Source organism: Semicossyphus pulcher, unplaced genomic scaffold, assembly GCF_022749685.1.
Source record: "Semicossyphus pulcher isolate SPU_LCO1_2020_fin unplaced genomic scaffold, fSemPul1.0.p SCAF_10, whole genome shotgun sequence".
Classification (NCBI taxonomy): Eukaryota; Metazoa; Chordata; class Actinopteri; order Labriformes; family Labridae; genus Semicossyphus; species Semicossyphus pulcher.
Window position 1 is genome coordinate 11,910,965 of NW_027211604.1, and position 24,699 is coordinate 11,935,663.

The 24,699-nt window shown below is 44.7% G+C and overlaps 1 protein-coding gene across 2 annotated transcripts; it reads left to right on the forward strand.

The window, feature by feature from the left end:
• Window positions 1-55: 55 nt before the first annotated feature.
• LOC138596838 (pecanex-like protein 3) lies at window positions 56-24,036 on the forward strand. 2 transcript variants are annotated; one of them, XM_069668259.1, is made up of 36 exons: window positions 56-325; window positions 1,375-1,862; window positions 2,658-2,866; window positions 2,955-3,060; window positions 3,192-3,231; window positions 3,353-3,448; window positions 3,711-5,456; window positions 8,155-8,284; window positions 8,671-8,840; window positions 10,199-10,256; window positions 10,377-10,518; window positions 10,629-10,786; window positions 11,937-12,090; window positions 12,687-12,719; window positions 12,822-12,993; window positions 13,079-13,189; window positions 13,297-13,388; window positions 13,510-13,619; window positions 14,597-14,702; window positions 14,795-14,887; window positions 14,991-15,141; window positions 15,649-15,793; window positions 16,088-16,265; window positions 16,658-16,766; window positions 16,977-17,106; window positions 17,184-17,242; window positions 17,340-17,555; window positions 18,044-18,297; window positions 18,381-18,611; window positions 18,965-19,068; window positions 19,184-19,331; window positions 19,427-19,657; window positions 19,840-20,114; window positions 20,194-20,363; window positions 20,467-20,879; window positions 21,041-24,036. In XM_069668259.1, exons 2-36 carry the CDS (start codon window positions 1,710-1,712, stop codon window positions 21,191-21,193), a joined length of 6,846 nt encoding a protein of 2,281 aa, XP_069524360.1. In that variant the 5' UTR covers window positions 56-325; window positions 1,375-1,709; the 3' UTR covers window positions 21,194-24,036. The 2 variants fall into 2 exon arrangements, with proteins under 2 accessions (XP_069524360.1, XP_069524369.1); XM_069668268.1 differs by lacking the exon at window positions 56-325 and having other exon boundaries at window positions 1,224-1,862.
• The last annotated feature ends 663 nt before the right edge of the window (window positions 24,037-24,699 follow it).

Below are 24,699 nucleotides of genomic sequence, written 5' to 3' on the forward strand. Positions count from 1 at the left end.
CAACTAGTTGTTAGCTAGCGCTAGCTACCCAGTTAGCTAGCTTGTTAAAACATTGTAACATAGGCACCGTTTATGCCAAGAAAACAGCTGTCGTTCATCATGAGAGAGGACCACCGCTCCCACTGCATGTCGGTCAACCTTTAACGCCAAAGACGATGGGGGACTTTCAGAAAACAATGATTAGTTAGCCAACGCCAACTAAAAGTGAAGCTACAGTTTCTGGACAGCCTTGCTCGCTAGCATCCTGAGAAGGAAAGCTCTGAGATTTTGTAAGGACTGGATGCGGAAGGAGGATATGAGGCAAGCTGGACAGCTAATGCTAACTGTAAGCTATGCTGGGATCCAAATGTGGAAAACATTTCACTATAAGCAAAATTATCAGATCTTATCAGGCTAAGCTAAGCTAACACTAGCTAATGACGAGCAAGTACCATCCACCTAGCGATCAACGGTTAAGCTTGTTGTTGTAGGCTGGCGTTACATTTGCCCAGTTAACGATAGGGATATTACCCAGGTTGAAATGCTGATATATGCGGCCTAGCATTAGCCGGTAACTAGCTTTGTAATGATGTTTAATGTTTGTCTGCCAGTCTGCAGTAGTATACCGCTGCTATCGGTTATGTTTGCACATTCACCGAAGTGATTGAAGGCGGAGGTAGTTGAACAGTTTTCTACCAACCTTAAATGTATAGAGCTATTCGTAGGCTAGGCTAAATTGTCTGTTAGCTTGCTAATGTCAATCAGAAAACTTAATCTTGCTAGCACAGCATTGGCCTGGGCATGAAAACAGGGAGCTTTGTCATCCTGTCTGAAATCGGGAAATATATATTTTTACTTTGTATTGTATCTTCTCTGTTGCTATGGTTTGATAGAAGACACCAACTGCCAAACGTATACTATTTTTGTATCATTGCAGTGCGTGCTAGTGTCTGCTTAAGTCATTCTCACGTTTGTTTTTATTGATCAGTTAAAATATGATCCAACTCTGCAGTAGTAGCTGGTAAAATTGTGTTACTGTTATCAAATATAGAAGATATGAAAAATATACAGTTAAGATTTGACTGTTTGACAAAAGTAGCCCCATTTATCCCATGATTTGCTAAATGTTTTAAAGATCATTTTGAAACAAGAGGAAACTGTATAGTTTCACAATCACTCTGTGAAATATAAGGAAGTACTTTCAGTAAGGCAAATGAGAAAGACATTTGAAGGTGCCGGACAGCAGACAGATTTCTAATTTGATATTTAAACTAATTATGTGATATTCAGTGCATTTTCATGAATTGATGACTGCTTAGAATTCAATTTTTAACTCACTGAGTGGGATGTTTAATGAGCTTTAAATATGGAAACCAGTTTTGATCTTTCTTACAGATGAATGTGTTTTCATGCAGTCAGTGGGTTACCAATGTGCCAAAAAGTCACTCTCCCGATTACTCAACAAGGATTAGGCTAGAGTGTGGCAACGTCGGTGCAGGGGCAGAGCACATGCTGGCACAAGAATATGCAAGGACTCTCAACCTCAACTGAAGTATACATATCTAAGACACGGAACTATTGTCCTTGATGAACCAGTCTTGGTTAACCTGCCATCCCCAATGGAAGTGCCATCATAGACACAAGATACTGTGGCTCGAACTGCTGCACAGTGTTTTGAGCTACAGCCTTGGAGGAAGCATTTCAGCTTTTGGTTGAACCTAAAAGTGGAGATGGGTTCCCAAGCTCTTCAGATATTGCGGCAGGGGGTGTGGGCTTCGCTCACAGGAGGCTGGTATGTGGACCCCCATCAGAGCACCTTCTCCAACTGCTTCCACCTCTACCTGTGGATATTTCTCCTGGCCTTTCCCTTTCTGCTGTACATGGTAAGCACATTTTCACAGCAGGCTGGCTGCCAGTTTGTCTAAATACACGAAGGAACTGCTCACTTAAGGCGTACTTCCTTTTAAACCTTTGTTTAAAAGTTATCCTGCAGAACAGCTTTTGATTACCAGATATTACAGCTGCTCAGGGGATTCAAACAATATATTCTTGACCTATTATGTGGTAGAAGAAGAAAAGCATGTAACGTTAGCATGGCAGTAACTCACATTTAGTTCTCTAACAATGCAAGCTATTCAAAACCAAAATAAGGTGTTTGTTTCCATTAGCAGGCTTGATGTTGTCATCGTATCCATCATATGAATGAACTACAGGTGTATAACATTTAGGCACCAACCTCATGATGAGATTTTGGCAGCAGTAGTTTACAGTTAAAAAGGGGAAGCAGCATGATTGGTCAGACAACAGAACAGGTTACAGAAGAAAGGAATCCCCAGTGTAACAGTGAAAGTGGAAATTTACATTTTAATCAATCATTGAAATAGTAAAACGTGTGGGTGGGTGAAAGCTGGACAGGGAAGCTTGCAAGATCTTTTACATGCACATTCACAACTCACAGTGTGGGTGATAACAATAACATTTGCATTCTAGTTCCGGCTTTTTGTAAGAAATTTTATAGCACAGTTGTCAATAGGCTTCCAATGTGTTGATGTCTTTTACTTTATTCACAATTTTCCCTTATTAGATTATTACCGACACTGATTCCTTAAAGCGGACAGCATTGTCTCATCTCTGTATTTCTACTCAGCTTCTGCCATTGTCGTCTCACTCCCTCTCAGGCTCTCCCTCCTAGCTTGCTGGTGGCGGGCGTGTACTCGGCCGTGGTGGCCGTCTTCTTCACAGCCATCAAGGTGGTGAACTACCGGCTTCACGCCATGTTCGACCTCGGGGAGATCGTGGAGAAGAAGCAGGCCTCGCTCACAGCTGAAGGCCAAAAGACGGAAGATGGAGATGAAGGTTCAGGTGCCCATGATGGGAATCATCACAGGTAAGAAATATTTTCTGTCAGATTCTGGAGTTTGAAATCACAATGCTGTGAATCCGTTAAAATGATTGTTTGTGTAACCTCTTCACAGGGATAGCCATGTTGGAGTGGAGATGACTGTGTTTAGGAAGGTTAACTCAACACCTCCAGTGCGCTGTAGCTCCCAGCACTCTCTGTTTGGATTAAACCAGGTGTCGGTGAGGATTACCATACTCTATAGTAGTAGTAGTAGGTTTTCATTTGATCCTAATGTTGTCATGGCCGTGTTTCTATACATTAACATGGGTTAGCCATTTTAAAACTGTGTGTATTTTGTTCTTTTCTACAGGAGTTCTTGCCTCAGCTGGAGGATTCAGGGGGCTCTAAGGGTAAGCTGAGTTTCCATACTGCATAGGTTTATATAAACAGTGGTCTATCATGTATGCACACAGATCACTGTGAGTTTAGCCTGTGTTGAAAGTGCGCTGTTACTTTATCCTTTTACCTCAGATATCAAAGAACTAATGCGGGAACAAGGAAGCAATAATGTGATCGTCACGTCAGCTCACCGCGATATCCTACGCCAGAGTTCCCAGGATGCAATGAGTAAGTCTGCTACTGTTCAGTGAACAGAAACAAGCATCATACACACCCTATAGCATCTAATCCTGCCAAGTCACACCAAGGAGCCTGGGCTATAACAATACCAATTCTGTACACATTCCATTGTAGGTATGGCTCTTAATTCTGTCCTCAGATTAGAGGGTAGTTTATGCATCCAAATTTGTTGTGAGAATAATTTAAAATCTCTTTTTTACAATCCTCCAAAGTGCGTTTCAGTCTGATGTTGGTCTTTTCTGCTGTGCAGGGGCACCCAGTGTGGTCCAGTCCTGCATTGCTGCTGCGCTGGGAGGAGATTTCCCTGCTCTCATGGGAGTGTCGGGATTGTCAGCTGGGTTTGGAGAACATGGAGACTGCTTGTCAATCCCCCCGTCACCCTCCAGTCAAGAAGATGGAGGCGAGAAAGAACAGTTGCAAGAGGTGGAGGACTTACCTGAGAAACTGTCTCAACAGAGTCCTGAGGACAATGGGTTGGGGGCTTATTCTCCCCTTGGCCCCTCTGCTGAATCTGAAAGCCTCGGGGATACTCCCCTTAGTCCACTAATAAAGAGCAGCTTAAGCGAGGAGCTGAGTGAAAATCTCCTGGGTTTGGGCCTTGATCCTGTAGCGTTTGCACCTGGGACTGAGCACCCAGGCAGCCGCAGTGGGGTGGCGCTAGCTGCTGGATCCACGGACAGCTGTTTCAGTGCAGGTGGAGCCACTACAGACCGCGAGACACTAAGCACTGTTAGTAGTTACCGCAGTGAAAAAACAGATTCCACTCAGCTGGAAAGTCCTTCGTTCAGCCATCCGCGGCCTGCAGATGGACAGGCATCTGGCTCTGCACCAGCGCTAGGCTCCAGCATCCCCAGGCCCACAGAGGACGCAGCGGGACAGGGAGGCAGTGACACTGACAACCTGTCGGACAGTGTGCTGCTGCGCTCCCCTTCCAAAGAATTCTCCCTCAGCCAGGGGCTCGACAGGACACTTGTTGAAGGAGAGGATTTGCCCCCTCTACTCTGTGATATTGCACAGCCCCCTCCTCTCCAGAACTCCTCACCTTCAAGTAGTGGCCACTCAGAGGTTTGTGATTTAGACAGACATGTCAAAGTTCCTCCTCTACCCCCGCCTAGGCAAGCCAATTCAGTGCCCTCAGGGCTGGCCCTGGGTCTAGTGTGCTCTGAGCCTGCTTTGCCCATATCCTCTACCCCTTTTTTACTGCCTGACCAGCCTGCTCTGCAAGCCCAGCAGGTTGTGCGCCCCAAAGACTTAAAGCTGCTGCGGGCCAGCGGTAGTAGTGTCGGGCACAGGCCGGGCCGAAGGAAAGCTCCTCGAAGGCGGGCTGGAGCAGGAAGCAGTAGTTTTGACTGTGGCTCTTATAGGCGTCACCACAATCACAGACAACACAGAGATTACATCCCAGTGCGCAACCGACTGGGCGCCAAGGCTTACAGTGAAAGTCTGTTTGAGGATTCCAGCGACGAGGACGATGGCAGCGACATGAGCGCTGGTTCTAGTCTGGGCTCCCAGAGGCGGTACAGCTCAGACGACGATGACGACGACGATGACTCGAGTTCCTCTACCTCCTGCTACTCCCCGGACCTCGCTAACACTGGCATTACATCCCCGCTCCCCGCCGCTGCTCAACTGCCCACTCCAAGAGAAGGGGATTTACCTGAACCTGCTGGCCCCTCTCATTCTCGTGCTGCTCAGCGCTCTTCAAGCACGGCGAGCGCTAAGACTCATGCAAGAGTGCTTAGTATGGACGGGGCAGGTGGAGGCCAGAGCAGCACAGCGGCTCTGCCTTCTACTCTGCTAACAATGCCCTCCACCTCCACCCCTGCACCGCGCACTCTCACCATCTCCAAGTCTGATCTGGAAGCCCGCACTATCCACACTGATGGCTTCCCTGGCACTCATCATCATCGGCTGGATTCTCTTGGAGGCTCTTGGACTGGAAATCAGATGGGCTGGAGGACCGAGGAGCTGGTTGAAGAGGGAGCTGTTGGAGGAGGTGAGTTATTCACTTTAATAACATTGTCCAGAACATGTTTTGTTAATTTACCTCCTAGATTTTTAGGATGAGCCCTGGGATGGATTATAATTAAGAGTTTTGGTAGTCTCAAATATTAAGACACATTTTAAGGCAGATACGGAGAAACAAACCTGTACTCTCTGTAAATATTCTGTTGAATAGAATATAACTTATTTGATGTCATCTACAAACAATTTAATACCAAAGAAAGTGAAGTCCTTATTTCATTGTTCTTCTGTGTCCACAACCAGTTCAGCTTTTACTTGAGTAATTCCTGAATTGCACCAAAATTCTCAACATACCTGTCATAAGAAAAGTTCCTTAAAATTCACCTTAAAAACAACAGCAAAGTTGTGTCAGGTGTTGACAGGTAATATTTACTGAACATATTAACAGTGCTTACACAGTGCACTCATCCTGTAATGATATTTGCTGCCTGACATAGTCTTTGACTCTGAACAAACCAAGTTGTTTGAAAGAATATGATTTATCATCATTTATCATTTTACACGGCTGATGTGAGAACATGCCATCCACTGACTTTACATCAGTGCTAGTTTCCAGGTTTGTGACTCCTTCAATCCTTTACACCTCATGACATAAAGCAGGTTTTATGATATGGGAAATGGACTGCTGCTTAACTTACTTCTTAGTCATATTTTTATAAAGTGTTGGCGTAAGAGACTAATGTAGATGCCACAGTAATGCCTCACTGTAAAAACAAACATTTGAAACGGTGAAAACCTTGAGAGGCTTGCTGTCTTTGGCAGACTCAGGGTGTTAAGAACTGGTGCCGGGCGCTAATCTGTGCAGCGTTGGAATAGATCACGTGTAAATACTAGTTTTACTATGAAAAGAAGAGAATCAGAGTGCAGGTAGCTTTTTGTCCTGAACTTCTCCACTATACAAGACACCACCAGGAGCATGCACTGCCCTGGAGACGAACAGACCAGAACTGAAAACAGAGCGTGTCTAGATAATAATTGAGATCTCTTGATTAGATTCCTGATGATTCAGTTTCATCAGACAAATACCAATGTTGCATGAAGGTTGACGCTCAGAATTTCTCAGAATTTATTCAGGGAACATAATTTTCAATACTTTCAAGTGAGTTATTTCTCTTAATATAAAATTCTGTAAAGTGCACATTACAGGCTGATTTGTAAACACCATCCATCCATTATCTTCTGCTTATCTGGGGCTGGGTCGCGGTGGCAGCAGGCTCAGCTTGGGACAAAGGAGCTGAGCCTTTATAAGTACATTTAAGATAATACTTTATTGATTCCCCGAGGGGAAGTTCTGAAATTTACTGGTTTAATATGTAAAAATCAAAGATTTTCTTTGGCAAATGCAAAATGACAAAAGCATAAAACATATGTTTATGGCCAACATGTGCAAGACACAATAGACATGTTACACACAAGTCATGAGGGTAGGGTAAATAACAGACACTAGTCTGTGTAAAACAGTGCAGTTTAACAACATTTTCCAAAATGATGATGCAGAATCACCACCTCTTTGAAACAGTTTCAATCTAAACTGAGATATATCTACTTACTATATATGCTATATTAATTTCCAACCACTTAAAGCTCCTGTGAGGAAATTTTGGTTAGTGTTGATTTTGGCGCCCCCTGTGGACAAAGCCGTACCTCTTATCTCTTTGCTGATTTTGCCCTGTACATGATTAAGTGGTGGTTTTAAACAAAATTTCATCCTACTTTCTTGAACAGTCATATGTATCACTCACTTTAAAGTTTTACCCTGGAAAATGTAAACAAAGGCAGCGTGCAGTTAACCACTTCGTCTGACACCTACCCCCCCACCAGCAGCTTCAGGCATTAAAAATAACTATATAGAAATAATCAATCTTGTCACTGATGGTCTGGTTTACTTTTGTAGGTCATACAGAGTCATCAGAATTAATTTCAGTTTGTTTCATAACCTGTGAAAAACTCCTCACAGCAGCTTTAAGAGAAAATGCTTCGCTCAGTGCAACTTTCCTGTTGAAAAAACCCCCTAAATGTGCATGTTTCCCTCCCTGTCACAGTCCTGCAACGTCCAACGCACTCAGAAGTCGATATGTTGTCAACTCTAATAAGACTAATGACTGTCAATCAAGCGTCAGTGGGACATTGTTCCCTCTTAAAAACCTGCTTCTGAATCAGAGCATAAAGATGATGTAACACAGGACCAGAAAGAGCAGAAAAGACATTTACAGCAGTTGATGACATTTCTAAGAGCATGTACTTGTGTACTATTTTTAGTTTCCTACGGCAACCAGTAACTTAAGTTAAAACTGTAGCTGTCCTTTAATCCATTAGATGACAAATCATAAAGAGATAGAATTACTCTTTACCTAAATGTGACTAATTATGGGCTTATTAACTTTAACCACACAATAGTTAAGGTAAAAACTAATAAGGCTTATTTTACACTTCAGTTGACTCACAACATTTATGCCTCTTTCAAGCCATATTCTCATTAACTTCGGGGCCATCATAACTGAATGAATGTCGAGTATGGTTTATTGTTTTGGACATAAAGACGCACAATCTCTCATCAGTGATTAATAAAGGACACTTAAGCTACTAATCTGCAAATGGTGCCTTGTATGTTGTGCACTGACACTGTAATGTAACCCGTTGCACTGATGTAACTGATAACCCCTCTCCAGCCATGGCTCCAGAGGATGGGGGCAAACATGACTCAGTCAGCAGTGTTAAGAGGACCCAGGCCATCCGCAGGAGACACAATGCTGGGAGCAACCCTACACCGCCCCCGTCCACCATGGGATCCCCACCCAGGTTAGTCTGAGACTAAGTGGAGCTGAGTGAGGGTTTCAGCTGCTGCTCTGCCTCATCCGCACCTTTATTTACCCCAATCTTAACCAAGTGTGCCGTAATCAAAGCTAACAGCGAAGTAACAGAGTGATGATTGTAAAGAATTAGTCGCCCTAATTGAAATGGCTCCTGCGTTTCAGAGAATATTTCCAGGGATTTAACATAAAATTGATATTCGGAGCAAGTTTTTGAAACTGGATAATAAACCATTAAATACATTAAAGTAGCTCTCAGGGAATGTTCCAGCTTCAGCAGGATTAATGGAGTTTAGGCTTAACACTGCCAGAATCACATTTAAAGCTAATGTAAGACAACACAATATTAAACGTTTGGTGTTTTTGTTCCTGCAGCCTTCAGGACCTCCAGCGGGCTCGGACCTCCTCTCACTCACGGACACGCACACTTCCCTCAGCCTTACAGTTTGCCTCCTCACTCCTCTTGCCCCGCAGCGGCATCCACGAGGCCTCCACCTTTGACGACACATCAGAGGGGGCAGTGCACTATTTCTATGATGAGAGTGGTGAGTCAGTGGCTTTAAACGCGGCCTTATCCTATTCATTTTCATGTTGAGAGTTATATAGTTAGACTGATGCCTCTCTCTTGTCTGTCCTTTAACTATAAAGCAACAGCCTAGAGATGGATAGCGTAGCTTTGCATAAAGATTTGACTTAGGAGGCTAGCCTGCCTCAGTCGAAAGAGCAGTACAACAAAAACCAAAGTGTAAGTTGTGGTTTCATGGAGGGTCGTGTGCCAACCCCGATGACAGCCAAGCACGCAGTCTATGGATTGTCACGTGGAACGAAACAATAGCCAATGGGGAAGCAAGCTGACTGAAGAAGGAAGCACAGCAGCCGCAGCCATGGCGACAAAAGCAAACATGAAGCATAAAGTAACGTGTACAGCCCGTGTTCATGCCGTCTCCACCACTTCATCCACAGTTTGTTCTTTTGTCTTCCTATATTTTCGGTAAAAAGTCCAAAAAACATCATTGCCAAGTCCTCCTGCCCGTCTTCTGCAATGTTTGTTTACTCTAAAGTCTCGTTTGACCGTGAGAGTTTTGCGTTGTGAGAGTCGGACTCTGGTTGTGAATGGAATCTGTGAGTGTGCGGTGTGCTGTTTTGGCGTAATCGTTGCTCTCCACACACTATAGGAGCAAAACTGTTAAATCTGTGATTATATATGGTCATGTGTGGGGTCTCTCACATTTGAAAAATCTTTTAGTGTTGGCCAGGCACTACCTTGTTAAAATCCTCCCAAGGCAACTCCTTCTTCTACCTTATTAAATATTTCAGACTCTGCATAGTCCCCGCCCACTATGCACATTTCCAACCGCCCCCCTCTGTTGCACGCATGTAGCTCACAGTTTCTCCTTTCATAAAATTACAGCCGAAAACAAAACGCGTCTCTGCCATCGTTTAGTGGCAGCTTGTTGAAACTTAGCTAGCTTGAAATGTAGCGATTAGCAGTAGTAACGTTAACGTTAGTAGTCAGTAGTGAGTTTGAGAAAATTACTATGTCAGTTACAGCTGGCTCGCGCATCGACGAAGTGGTTGCCATTGGTTACACATAATGATATGCATAGCGTCACCCCGTCCATTAACAGGATTGGCTCCTTAGGTTTGTGACGTCTCAAACCTGCCAATCTGAAAACGCGTTGTTCAGCCTGTCCTTGGTACACTGCAGTTTAAAAGCAGACAGGCCCAGCCATGATGACTGCTGCTTATGTTGTCCCTGATACGTCTTGTAGAAAATACACCATATGCAGATGTTTACAAGGTTAAACACTTGATTTTCACTAGAGGGTCTTTAATTGTCGAGTTTATGGAGAAATGTATCCAGTTAAATCCCTGTTGAAAGTATCATTGTGTTTTGTAACAGGAGTGAAAAGGTCCTACACATTTGGACCTGCTGGAGGCGGTTATGAAGACCCAGTTCAGTAAGTTATAAAGATTTTATGACCAAGTTGCCTTTTTACAAGCCTATAAGAGTTAATTTGCTGTAATAAAGCCATTATAAAAAGCTAGAAATGAATGCCATTAAATGTTTCCACTTGCAGGGAAAGGGAGAGACAGTCCCAGTCCTCGAGCTTCACCTCCACCGAGGTCCAGGAAGGGGCACCAGTCCTGTCCATGCTCCAGCCCCGACCTGTGGTTTTACAGGGTATGCAGGTGCGCAGGGTGCCTCTGGAAATGCCTGAGGTTAGCGTTCTTTGATGTTTCATGTGGCAGATTATTTAAAGAAGTCAAGACTTTCTCTACCTCAGACTGACCTTGTTTTTACTTTTCTTAATCCATCACTCCTTATCTAGTTTGATCTGGATCACGAGTCTCTACAAGAGTCCCAGGAAAACACTCTGATGATCGAGGAGAAAGCCAAACCCAAACAGTACTATCGCTTTTGGGTGCTCCCCGGGAAGTGGCTGAGGGTTCGATATGATCGATTGGCTCTTCTGGCCTTGTTGGACAGGTAGGCCAGACTGTGGGAGTCGAGGAGAGACAGATAATACTCTTGTTCCCTGACACAAACAAAGCATTTTGTACTTGCTTGTCCCTACTATCATTGACCAATATGTGATAAATAATGTATGTCAGTGCATTGAATCATAGTGTAATCCCTTTTATCCCTTTGTTTCCTTCTGTTCTTTGTTATTTAGGAAGCGTGTCTGGCTGCAACATCCAGACAGAATGATACATTAATTATTTATTTGTGCTGACCAAATCCTGTTACTATTTTGAGAGAATGAGGCAACAGTAAACTTTATGAAAAAAACTACCATAAAAGTAAAAAGGAAAGTAAACTCTAAACAGAGTTAGTGTAGCGGCGAATGGCCCTCTTGATTGTTCAAATAAAGATTTAAATGTGAGCAAAGCAACGGTGCACAAAGACTGGTCCAAACATAAAACAGTCAGTCGCATAATCCTGCTCAACTATTTGTTTATTGGTGTTCAAGTGCAGTTGAAACCACAGTGCCTCCGACGAGGCAGCTGATCATTGATGCTTCAGAGGTTTCTAACCGTGATGAAACACTAACGCCCCCTTGCCCCAGCCCGTCGCATCATCTCTTCATCCTCATCAACTGGCAGGCGGAGACTCTGAGCTGCAGCGCTCGCGTGCTGTGGCTCCACATGCACATATCAGTGCTGATCATTTACCTTCTTCCTCCTGCTGCTACGCATACCGGCCTTTTTACCGTCCTTCTCTGACATAGGTTCAGTTTTACTTTTTCTTGCACTCTCTTGAGAAGCGTCTCACTGCTGCATCCCCTGATTTTTGTTCTGCAAACTTGAAACCTGACAGCATTTAGGTCTGACCGTTTTCTCCGTGCCACCACAGCGACCTATAAATGTGATGTGTGGTGTTTGAGTGAAGGGAAAAAAAAAAGGTGCTTATATAGGACCTTTTTCAAAGCCCTAGTGCAGACTCCATTTATTGAGAGCTCTTACAAAAATTGGATAACAGAGAGCAAAAAGTGTAATGCCTCCTAATTCTACATCGCTTTGTGTCTTAACTCTGAAGGTTAATTTTTCTACTTATTTTAATCAATGTGTGTTAAAATCATTTCAAAGACAAGCAGGTATTATTTCATAATGTGGATTTCTCTACTTCCTGTTCCCAGGAACCGCCGCGTGGGAGAGAACGTGTTTGCTGTGGTGCTGGCCAGTCTGGTGGCCTTCTTGGGGTTCCTGCTGCTGCTCCAGGGCTTCTTCAGGGACATCTGGGTCTTCCAGTTCTGCCTGGTCATTGCTAGCTGCCAGTACTCTTTACTGAAGGTACTTGAACCCTTTTATGTAGGGTATTTATGTACTCCGCTTAAACTGAACGATTTGATCGAGCGCTCATGACTTTAGTAATGCACATGAACCCTTAAATCCAACAAGCTGGCTGCATCCTGAAAGATATTACCAAAAAAGATAAGACTGTAAAGACAATATTTGGGTAGTTCTACTGTGAACAGAAAGATGGCTATTTTGCCATTAATTAAGAGTATCCTTCCACCAAGACTCCACCATTATTTAATGCAGCTCACGTCCTTTTACAGCAGATCCTCTGACAGCAGCCACTAAGTGCAGAACTGCTCCAACTGCAAGACAGCAGAGCAGAAATTTGGGACATGCCAGAAATCATTCCAATCGTCCGACAGTCACATTGTTTATTATTTGGGCTGCTAATCGGGCGCTCTGCTCTCCCCTCCAACTGAACATCAAACAACATGACGTCTAGTAGAAACTCTGCCAGATTATGAAATTGGGTGCAGTTGAAAGATTAAAAAAAAAGAAGCCATATTTTTTTATAGTGTATACAATATGCATTACAAAGTTTTTTGTTGTGTTTTTAATGCAAAATGTTGTCTGCCTCTTTGCTTTAGAGTGTACAACCAGATGCAGCTTCTCCCATGCACGTGAGTACTGTTTTCAAGTCACAAACAGAAACAGTGTGTTACACCTTGTTGTTGTTGTTGTTGTGTAACATTGCCTTTCCTTTTTTATCCGTTCCTCCACAGGGCCATAACTGGATCATTGTGTACAGTCGGCCGGTCTACTTCTGCTTGTGCTGTGTGATGATCTGGATCTTCGACCTGTCCGGGCGCTCCGGCAGCCTGCAGCCCTTCTCCCTCTATGGTGTCACCTTCTTCTCTGGGCAGTTCCTGCTCTGTGTCCGAGACATGCTCGTCGGTTAGTTTTAATCCACCACTCGTATCATCAGCATCGTTTTTGTTACATGTGTGTGCCTCACATCTCCTCTTTTTCCGTCCCGCAGTGTTTGCCTTGTGTTTCCCGGTCATCTTCCTGTTTGGGTTGCTACCTCAGGTCAATACCTTCATAATGTGTCTGCTGGAGCAGATCGACATGCACGTTTTTGGTGGAACTGGTAAGAACATGTTTGGCGGACAGGATGATGATGTAAGACCTTGTCAGGAAATTAGGGAAGTGTTGGAGCATCTTAAGTCTGACTGATCTCTCTGTGTCTTTGCTCAGCCACTACCAGCCCCCTCTCATCTATGTTCAGCCTCATCCGCAGCGTGTTGGTGGCTGCTCTGCTGTATGGATTTTGCCTCGGTGCTATCAACGTAAGTCATTCTGCATGATAACAGACATGTTTAGGTCTACTGTTAGTCTGTCAGGGAATTAATCAAATTAGGAATTGATGTCGACAGTCCTTTATTTAATACTGTTTTTGTTTTCCATCAGGCGCCGTGGGGGGACGCCCATGTGCCAGTACTGTTCTCTGTGTTTTGTGGCCTCCTCCTGGCCTTATCCTACCACCTCAGCCGCCAAAGCAGTGATCCCACCATCCTGTGGTCAGTATTTTGTTTAACATCGTCAACATTTGCCTGAGATATATTTGAGTTTTAATTGTATAGTGCTTTAAAAGGAAGACTTTACATGATATATAAAAAAACAATAACAAAGACAATAAACAGTGTGACGCAATCAAAGTACAGAAATAACAGTTCAATATATTTGTATATAAAAGAAAACATAGTAAGGAATCACATATTAAAAGCAGATTGAAATAGGTGGGTTTGCAGTTTTGAAAGAGGGGAGTGAGGGAGTGTGTCTGAGGTGTAGAGAAGGCTCTGTCCCCCCAAGTCCGGTGCTTGGATCGGGTGAGAGGGCTAATGAGAGAGGCGTCGACGGGGGTGTGTTGGCGAAGGAGGTCAGTGAGGTAGGAGGGGGCGAGATTGTTGAGGGCTTTGTAGGTGATGAGAATGATTTTGACCTGGATGTGTAGCTGTGACGAGTCCATGAAAAACCCTGAAGAAGCTACAAACATAAAAGGCTGTATATATATTTTTATGCAGTTTGCAAGTTAGATTTAGAGTTCAATATTGAGTGTAAAACCTTTTTTTGTTGTCTTTGATTTTTGTTTTCCATGGATTCAAAGAAAAGCCTCAAAGTTTGTGACCACAGGAGGCATCTCAGACAAGCTTTTTTGGACTGTCTGTTACAAAAACTATTTTAGTCAGCGCAGCCGTCTACAGCTCTTTAGCTGCAACCTGAAGCATAACTTTAGGCATTATGTCTATTTTCTTTAATGTTACGCGTGTGAAATTAACAGGGGTTATGTAACAGGCGCTGAAAGCCAGCAAAACACGAGTGACCTACACGCAGAGTGCGACTGAACACACACTGATGGGAGACTGATGCTGCTCAGCTGCTGACAGGCTGCTCTCACTTTGCAGCCTGTGCACACTTTGATGTTACACCTCAGCTTTTTGTTCTGCGCTCATGTTTCTTTTTTTGGATGATTTTTTTTTTTCATCGCCTCCATCAGGTCACTGGTCCGGTCTAAGTTATTTCCAGAGTTGGAGAACCGAACACCAGAAGAACCCCCCGTGGAGATCAAGGACCCTCTTCCTGAGAAGCTGCGTAACTCCGTGGTAAAGATCAGCGCTCACGTGCCTGCACAGACAGTTTCACTTTTAATTTCATAGTGTCGGTAATTTTTAAAGTGTTCTGCCTGTCTCTGCAGAAAGAGATCCTTCATTCAGACCTCGTCATGTGTCCCCTCATGGCTGTGATTACCTTCGCCATCAGTGCCAGCACAGTTTTCATCGCTCTTCAAGTTAGTCCGACCGTGGTTTATGATCCCATTATTACAACACATTACTTACAGGATTAAAGTGCTAATTTCCCCATTCTTTTGCCCTCCCTCCCTCCCCCCGCAGCCTGCTCTGAGCTTCGTCTTATACATCCTGGCCGGAGTCGTAGGCTTCATCACACACTATCTGCTGCCTCAGCTCCGCAAGCAGCTGCCATGGTTCTGCCTGGCTCACCCTGTGCTGCGCTCCCGAGAGTACAGCCAGTTTGAGGTCCGAGGTGAGTGTCTCAATCTTCTTTTAAAACCTGCTTTATTAACAAAGGGACCATCAGCAGAGGAAGCCGGATGGAGTAACGGAAAAACATTAAAGTTTATATGGTTTAAGATATAGTTGAAGAAACACTGAGCATCACTGGGGAAGCATCACACAGCACAAAGCTGTGCAATTCCTTTAAACAATGAAGGGGGCACATATTATGAATTATACGGGATACAGTAGTAGTTTATTTATAGTATCTTAAGGCAGTTGTGTCTGTGCAACTTCTCCTGTACATCTCCCTCCCAGGCATCATGTGTCTCCTTGAGGAGATTCATATCCACTTTCTGATGACAGCTAGGGATAGTACAAAATACAACACGTTGTATCAACAATTTCTAAAACGATTTTTTATTTTCTCTCTGCCTGATATGTTTGACAGCTGTGTGAAGCTTTAGGGAGAACATGAAAGCTCAAGTTTCTACATTGCATGTGTGTGAGATGGTTTGTGCTTTGCGTTTGCCCCCAGACGCTGCTCAGCTGATGTGGTTTGAGAAGCTGTACGCGTGGCTGCAGTGCGTGGAGAAGTATTTCATCTACCCGGCTGTGGTGCTCAACTCCCTGACGACAGAAGCTCGAACTGTGGGCCAGAACCATAAAGAGCTGGACATCTAGTAAGCCTCTCCTCTTTCTGCCTCCAAACATTTTTACATAAAAACATCGTACTGTTCCCCCCCAGAGATGTGCTGGAGTCTGTAACTGTAGAGCATTGACAGGAAAAGACATGCGGCTGAGCACAACCTGCAGGAAGCAAACCAATATCCCTGGGAGGGTTCAGCATAAGACGCATCAAATATGTCTGCTTTCCTTCATAGATCAGCCAGTCTGTACAGCAGTCAGTGTAAAGGTTAATATCTCTTTAGCTAGCACACATGTCACTGATCTCCTCTCCTTTTCGCCCCCTTCAGCAGCCGCGCTCTCTTCATCTCAGTAGCCGGCATGAAGTTGCTGCGTTCGTCGTTCTGCGCCCCCTCGCAGCAGTACGTCACCCTGTGCTTCACCACGCTCTTCTTCCACTTCGACTATCCACACTTCTCAGAGACCTTCCTGATCGACTACTACTTCATGTCCATTCTCTTCAGCAAGGTGAGCACGCACGACCTGCTTGTCTACCTTTTGTCTACAAAGAATTCTGAATCAATTGCATTTTCTGGCACTTCGGATTGCTTAATCTTAAAGAGTAACTCCAGGCTGGAAAGCACAATCTTACTGACTTGTCTGGTTAAAAGTTTCACCTTTGACCAGAACCAGCGTCACTGATGGACGATGTTGGTCATAAGGTTGCCCTATTGCACCTGTAACCAATCCAAAAGTGATGTCACAGGGTCATGCAGTAGGCCTTGCATCACTGCAGCACAGTGAGAGGCTGTTGATGCAGTCACATAAACACCTCCCTGCAAGTTTTGCGAGGTTCAGTATCTGTGTAGACAAATAGTAAGTGACGTGTTTTTTAATATGTTTGTCCTTTGGATCCTCAGATGTGGGACCTGCTGTACAAGCTGCGTTTTGTGTTGACTTACATCGCACCCTGGCAGATCACCTGGGGCTCTGCCTTCCACGCCTTCGCTCAACCCTTTGCTGTGCCCCGTATCCTTTTATCTGATTTGATGTCATTAATAATGTAGCTTCTACTTCATTCAATTTAATAAAACAACAGCACAAACTAAAGCTTAAAATCGGACACACTCTCAACATACAATGCATATAATAAACCACTTTTTACACCAATTAGTTACAGGGTATTAAATATATAATTGTTTTCACCAGCTGAGATGTCCTTAACTCGTGTTACCTCAGACTCCGCTGTGCTTTTTGTTCAGGCCATCTTTTCCGCTATCTTTTCCACCCCTCTCAATCCTGTCCTTGGGAGCGCTGTGTTCGTCACCTCGTACACCAGACCTGTGAAGTTCTGGGAGCGAGACTACAAGTATGTTTTGTGAAAGTGGAAAATCTGTAATATCACATTTTCACATTCAGTTCTAATGCGGTTTGTCGCGTTTGCAGCACCAAGCGTGTCGATCATTCCAACACCAGACTTGCCACTCAGTTGGACCGCAACCCAGGTATGTCATAACATTCCCCCACTATCTTATTATCTCTATTTGACTCCTATTTGTTTTTGCTCTGTTTCTATGGTGATCATCTTATCTTTTCTCAAAGGTGCCGATGACAACAATCTGAACTCCATTTTCTACGAGCACTTGACGCGCTCTCTGCAGCACAGCCTGTGCGGAGACCTGCTGCTCGGCCGCTGGGGAAACTACACCACAGGCGACTGCTTCATCCTCGCCTCCGACTACCTCAACGCTCTGGTGCACATCATCGAGATCGGCAACGGCCTGGTCACCTTCCAGCTGAGGGGTCTGGAGTTCAGAGGTCAGCAGCAGGGGATGATGGGGGCTGATGGTGTTTGTAGTTTGCACTTTAAATGATGCAGCTCATCTGCACACATATTTATTTAATTTAACTTTTTGTGCCACTTCTTGTAGTATATTTTTATCCTCCTGAAAATAAGATCAGTTTCACAGCTGCTGGTTTATTTTAAGGCTCTTCAGGAGTGAGAAAGATAGATGTTGTGCGTCACTCTCTAAAAAGAGCTTGTCACTTGCCAGTAAAGCGGAGCTTTAAAGTCTGAAACAATAAAATCTGAGTCCTCTTATTAATATTTGTATTCCTATGCACACACACAGAGGATGTTTATTCTTGTAGAGCTTTATTTAGCCCTGTTAAATTATGAAAAGATATTTTAATTTATGTTAAATGTAAGTTTATTTTGCTTCACGTGTCACAGATTGACAATTTATGCTACACACAGAGAAGCTTTGCTTGTGCGGTCGTTCCTCATGTGCTTCACACCTGTGCAGGTACCTACTGTCAGCAGAGGGAGGTAGAGGCCATCACAGAGGGGGTGGAGGAAGACGAGGGTTGCTGCTGCTGCGAGCCCGGTCACCTTCCCCACATGCTGTCGTTCAATGCTGCGTTCGGACAGCGCTGGCTGGCCTGGGAGGTGGCCGCCACCAAGTACGTACTAGAAGGCTACAGCATCAGCGACAACAATGCAGCCTCTATGCTGCAAGTATTCGACCTCCGTAAGATCCTCATCACATACTATGTCAAGGTAAGCCACTGATCATTGTGTATTGCTTGTGCTTAACGTGGTGCATTTATTTAGCTGCTGAAGAATCAAATTTTGTCGAACAGAGCATCATCTACTACGTGAGTCGGTCGTCCAAGCTGGAAGAGTGGCTGAGCAACGAGACGGTTCAGGAGGCTCTGCGGCCCTGTCTCGGGCCTAACTACGTGGACAGTGACCCCACCTTCAACCTGAACATCGATGAGGACTATGACCACCGGGCCTCGGGCATTACCCCCTCCTCATTCTGCATGATCTACCTGGACTGGATTCAGTACTGCAACAGCAGACGTCAAACGGTCAGACCCTCCACATCTTTTCCTGTCTTAGCTGTCCATATTCTGACCCTTGACTGAGCTGCAACCAAACAGCCTTTTCTTTCTTTAAGTATTTGAAACTAGTACACAGAAGTGGAAATGAAAGACAGGTGGAATAAAGAAAAAGAAGATGGAAGTGTTGGGGCTCAGCATTTCTCTCCATCTGATGATAAAACTTCAAGACGTGCTGCTTGTTTGTCTATATATTTAACTTGTATTGTAACTTAAAGTGATCCCAGCTAAATTCTCCTTCTGGTCTAACCTGAGTTGTATTTGCAGAACAAAAAAATGTTCCATGTTTCATATTTAATCTGATCTTCTCCGTTGTATTGTAGCCGGTGGCCTGTGAAAGAGATTCACCTCTTGTCAACCTCTGTTTCGGGCTGTGCATCCTGGGAAGAAGAGCTCTTGGCACAGCCTCTCACAGCATGTCTGCAAGGTAAGACGACAAGGCCATACTACTACTGCGTGTCCCTCACCGTGACTAAAACCACCTGTCTATGTAGTATTCAAGACTGATTGTTTTTGTTGTTTGTTTGTTTTCTGTCTGACAGCTTGGAGCCTTTCCTCTACGGCCTCCACGCACTCTTCAAAGGAGACTTTCGCATCACGTCTCCCAGGGATGAGTGGGTGTTTGCAGACATGGACCTGCTGAATCGAGTCGTTGCGCCAGGAGTGCGGATGTCCCTCAAACTGCATCAGGTAGACTTTCTCACAGAAGAAGAATTCTTAGATTAGAAAAATAACTTTTTTGGTCCCTGAACCGAGAGCAACCCTGTATTTTATATTTCCTCCAGGACCACTTCACATCTCCAGATGAGTACGAGGATCCCATGGTTCTGTATGATGCCATCACTGCCAACGAGGAGAAGATGTTGATCTCTCACGAGGGTGACCCGGTGTGGCGCAGCGCTATTCTAGCTAACATGCCTTCACTGCTGGCGCTGCGCCACATCATGGACGACGGCAGCGACGAGTACAAGATCATCATGCTCAACAAGAGGTTCCTCAGCTTCAGAGTCATCAAGGTCACAGCTCCTCCTCATAATTGGTGTTTTATTATCCCCACTGTGTGTGTGTTTGATTGCTGTTGTATTGGGCTTATTTTCGATTAAATTCACTCGCTATACAAGCTGCTTTTCCAATCTGAATCAGTTTAGGATTATACTGTTTATATTGATTCTGTTCGCCTTTGTGCTGCCCCCTACAGGTGAACAGAGAGTGTGTGCGTGGGCTGTGGGCGGGGCAACAGCAGGAGCTGGTTTTCCTGCGCAACCGTAACCCAGAGCGCGGCAGCATTCAAAACGCCAAACAGGCCCTGAGGAACATGATCAACTCCTCGTGCGACCAGCCCATCGGTTACCCCATCTACGTGTCCCCCCTCACCACCTCCTACGCCGGGGGGCACAGCCAGCTCCGCTCTGTGTGGGGAGGACCTGTCAGCCCACACAACATCTACACCTGGCTCATCAGCAGCTGGGACAGGTACGTGCTTTATCATGTGATGAGTGTACACACAGGGACGGTGAGTTAGGTGTGAACGTCTTCATCTGTCTCTCTGCAGGTTACAGAAGGGCTGTGGTGCCGGCTGTAACAGCGGAGGAAACATTGAGGATTCAGACTGTGGAGGCGGCTCCACCTCCATCTCCACCAACCCTGCCATTCACACCACCCAGAGCACACCTGCCTCCAGCCTCCCCCAGCCGCACATCACCACTGTCCAGCCCCCCATGGGTAAGACCCCGAAGCTTGTTAGAAACAATGCCTTACCATCGCGGTATTACAAGCCAAGTATTGGTTATTGAATGTGTTTAAAATTAATTTTCTTGCATTTTAGGTACAGACAACCCTTTAGGCCCAACCCACAGCTGGCCTCACCACCCTCAGCCTCTCCCATTAGCTCTGCTCAGCCAATCTGAGGGCAGGATGGAGGCAGGACTGCTCACATCCCTCCAGCGTACATCCTCCATCCAGGGGCTCCTGGGCCAGCAGCTGTCCAGCTCCCAGCTCTCCTTCAGCAGCTCCGTGGCTCCTCCGCCTCTGCCAGGCCCAGAGCGCTTCTGCCCCGCGAGCCTCCTGGAGAGCTCGGGGCACAGAGCGGGCCAGCGGGCTGGCCTCGGCCTCGGCCAGGGAAGCGGACTGCACTATGAGAGCCACTTTGGCAAGTGGAGTTTTTCAGCAAGGAAGGGCTTTAACGGACCAGCTGCAATGGAGGCGGAGGGAGGACAAGTACAGACCATACGCACACAGGTGAGGAGGCTCTGGTTGGACTGGTTGGAAATTGATTTATGCCTTAATCAACTTGAATGTTTTCAGGTTCTGACAAATAGCATCGAGCTGTCTTGTTTATCATTTGCTTCACTGATTTTGTTGGAAGGCACTTTTTTAAACATCCGTCTCATCTTTTACAGCCTGCGCCTCCCGCACCCCTACAAGAGGTCAGTCTGACACAAGATCCTCTTGGAGCCACTCAGACGTTGGACCCCACCCTGCTGAACGCAGGGGACCCCCCCACCCCCCGAGAGGAATCCACAGAGCTGCCTTTACTCGAGCACCTGCGCTGAGTCTGCACCGGGAGACCCCGAGTGACATTCTCTGCAGTGAAAGCACACCGCTGTCGAATCTGGACCAGACTCCAGACTCATTCCAGCCCTTTGGGACTCATTCCATCAACCCTCGTTTAACTAACTCAGCATTAACGTGATTCGCTAACCCTCTAATGGCTCACTGCAATACAGGATACATTCAGTTGTACACACATCACCCCGCTCCTCGACAGCCAAAGGAGTGAAACATCTGATAGCATGCTGAGCTGACGCTCGTCAGATCATGAAATGATTTCAGCCAAAGTGGGCTTTTCTTCATGACTCATAAGGCCTGATGATACTCTCATTATATCTGACGAGGGCACGCAGTGTCTCTATGGACAACCTTTGGGTTGGAGCAGTAGTGACAGGCCACAAAGGCCAGTGCAATTAAAAGGGATATTTTGCTTGAGGATTGATTATTTTTCTATACTGGAGAAAAGACTTTCTCTCTCTCTTGACATCTGCAGCAAAACTCTTTTTTTTTTTTTGCATAATCAATAAAAAACATCAGACAATATGTTGCTGTATGTGCAGGTGAAGGATTTGTGGAAACCACGATAAGCCTTTATTTTGTTTTGCCCAGTTTGACCACCTTCAACGGACCTACAGTTGTGTTTGAAACAATATTTAACAAAGCATATTGACCAAGTTCAGGAGCATCCACGCCGTCTTCTTTTTCCTGCATCTTCTACACATCAACAAGAACAAAAACACATCCCACCAAAATCATCCTTCTCCTCTGGCCTGCTTCCTACAGAGGTGCCTGACAACATCCACACTCGACAGGTCTGTCTTGGAACAAGTTTCAGGGAAATAAAAAAAAACTCCCTCCCATCCCAGCCAACATGTGGTGCTTTAAACCGCTAGTTTACAGTCTATTTAGGCCTGGACACGCGTCCTGAATCTGACTAGCAACACGCAGAGGTGGGATGGCTCGGGGCTGAGCTGCAGCGCTGGGATCAGGATCTAGCGGAGGATGATTTCCGATCTGTGAAAATTGTGTTGATCACAAACTTACAAACTGGGAGTGTTAGAAACTTAAAGCCTTTATTTGTTTGGTGAGTGGAATGTCCTTTTTTCTTTTGTTTTTACTTTACTTGAAGAGTTGCTCAGTGTTTAAGGTGCACTGAGTTTGTTTTCTCTGGATGACCGATCAATAACGCCCCCCGTCTGATCAGATCCACTCAGCTCATGACTTTCTCTATAGCAGGGACCCAGGCGGCTTCGTGCAGGGAGCTCCGTTTTCTCCCTCCCGTTTCTATACTACTGCTTCTGCATCTCCTGCTACTACTAGTATACCCACTACTACTGCTGTCTCTACAACAGTTAAATCCAGCGTTTTAGTTGGACGTAAACAAAGCTGAATAAATACTGAGAGCAAAGGTGGAATATTTATTTGATTAATATTGTCTTACAGATATCTTTAACGGGGTTTGTCAATATGGTGTGCTGATGTATCGAATTGGAAATCTGCCTTCTGTCGACTGTACTCCCCACCCCTCCCTCCCTCCCTCCCTCCCCTCAATTTGTTTGGTGTCATCACATTTGTATCATCTCACCAATGGCTGGTCTTTGTTTTTTTCCCCCGTGTAAAGCAACTGGAAGTCACTTGACGTTGGTTTCTTTCCCACTCTTGCACTCCGTTTGTTCCACCACTGTGAAAGGCAAATTAAAACACGAATAAATAGGGCTGAAAAAGATTGTGCAACGCCAAAAAGAAGCTGCAGTTCTTACAAAATACAATTTCTTTCCCAGTGTGTGTGCCCAGTCTGAAAGAAGCTCTTTATAGAGCATTCAGTGTTACATGAAGGCTGCTTATGATGCTCGTTTTCTCATCAAGTAATCTCTCAGAAGTGGCGATCCCCTGTAGGAAACATGAAAAGGAGGCCAGCTTTCTCAGGGTCTTAAACGGGGAAAGAAATTTGACTTCTCATGTGGATATTTTTGCCCAAAGGGAGAAAACTAAAATGCGGATAATAAAAAAATCACTGAGCGCTGGGTCGCACTGACATCACAAAACGCGCCCTTCCTTAAAGTGTCTCTCTGGCTTCAAATACGCTCTGCACGCCTGTTTAATCTTTGCAGCGCCCCCTAACTTTCTGACAAAATCCAAACAAGGGACACGCAGTAATTCTCCTTTTTAAAAACTCTTTTTAGCAGCTCCGTCGGTCTCGGCTGTGAAGAAGTGACCACGGGTGAAAAGTGCGTCAGTATCCCTCTCAAAACACGCTAGTAACTCCCTCGACTCAGGAAAAACAGAGACTTTCTGCTCAGTGCTGTTTTCTGTTTTTCTTTCTCTCCTCATTCATCTTGTATCCAAAGCAACAGGGAGTCATATTGTTTTTTATTATGATTTTTATCTGTGTGGGGAGCGAGGAAAGCACAAGTTCACAGGCAGACCTGGGTGTCAATAAAAAGGGATTTCTTAATCTCTGATATTATGTACAGCATGTTTCGTATATAAATATATATTTAAAATATAAATCTATTTTATTATTATTGGATTTTGGGTTCTTTTACATTTAAGACACTATGTTGAGGTTTAGGGGAGGGACTCTTGTGTTTACCCATCAGAGGGGGGAGCGGAGAGAGGGGCACTCTTCACATTGAAACGTGCAGTTTGGGAAGAATCAATGAAAACTTCTTTTGCACAAAATGTATCATACACCATCCCACTTTATTGTTTTATTATTTTAGTTACTTTGGGAGAGGGGTCTTTTATTTAAGAACTTTAAGTTGTTTAATGTTCTGTACAGTTTTTTATGTGATTTTTTTTTTTCTCCTATTTAAATTAAAGGTTTTTGTGTCTTTGTTTGCAATTCAGCTGCTGTGTGATTTCATCTGCCTTCTCTCTTTCCTGTGGTTCCCTCGTCTTTACTTCAATTTTAACTTAAAGGAGAAGTGTGGTATTTTTAAACCTGGGCCCTATTTGTACAAATGTGCATGTTGAAATGACTCATAGGAACAAAAACTTTTGGAATCGGTGCAGTACATTACACGATACAGCCACAATGGCTACAGCATAATCCCGAGGGGCAATTGCACCTGATCAAAGTATGTCCACTAAAAGTGCTTGTTTTTGGCAGTGACAGGTTCAGATTGTTACTCCAGGTGGCCAACAGCATTACGGAAACGATCCCTACAAAGATCGTCCTTTTTGTAAAGAGTAAGATCCTTTTTGTTTAACCAGAAACAGAAGTCTCGCTCTGAAATCTCACAGGTGGTGAGATGTTACCTGCACAGGACGGTTAAAACGTGAGTTAGAATTTGTTAACGTTCGTATATTTCAAAAGCCATGGCTGAATATTTACCTGATTTCGACGATGAAGATGAGGCCATTTGAATTTGATGACCGTTATTTATTTAAGCCAGAGTATATGGACGAAGGGCTCATAGAACTTAAGAGAGGGGCAACAGGCGGAGGAGGATGAAACAAATACACTAACCTACGATTTCTGTACACCAACACAATAATCTCTACC

Excerpts from the sequence above, each read along its gene's own strand:
- LOC138596838 (XM_069668259.1), top strand. The coding sequence starts at position 1,710 with ATGGGTTCCCAAGCTCTTCAGATATTGCGGCAGGGGGTGTGGGCTTCG. Across the intron at positions 10,257-10,376 it reads GGTTATGAAGACCCAGTTCA|GGAAAGGGAGAGACAGTCCC; the intron begins GTAAGTTATAAA and ends TTCCACTTGCAG. Across the intron at positions 17,556-18,043 it reads GAGGGGTCTGGAGTTCAGAG|GTACCTACTGTCAGCAGAGG; the intron begins GTCAGCAGCAGG and ends ACACCTGTGCAG.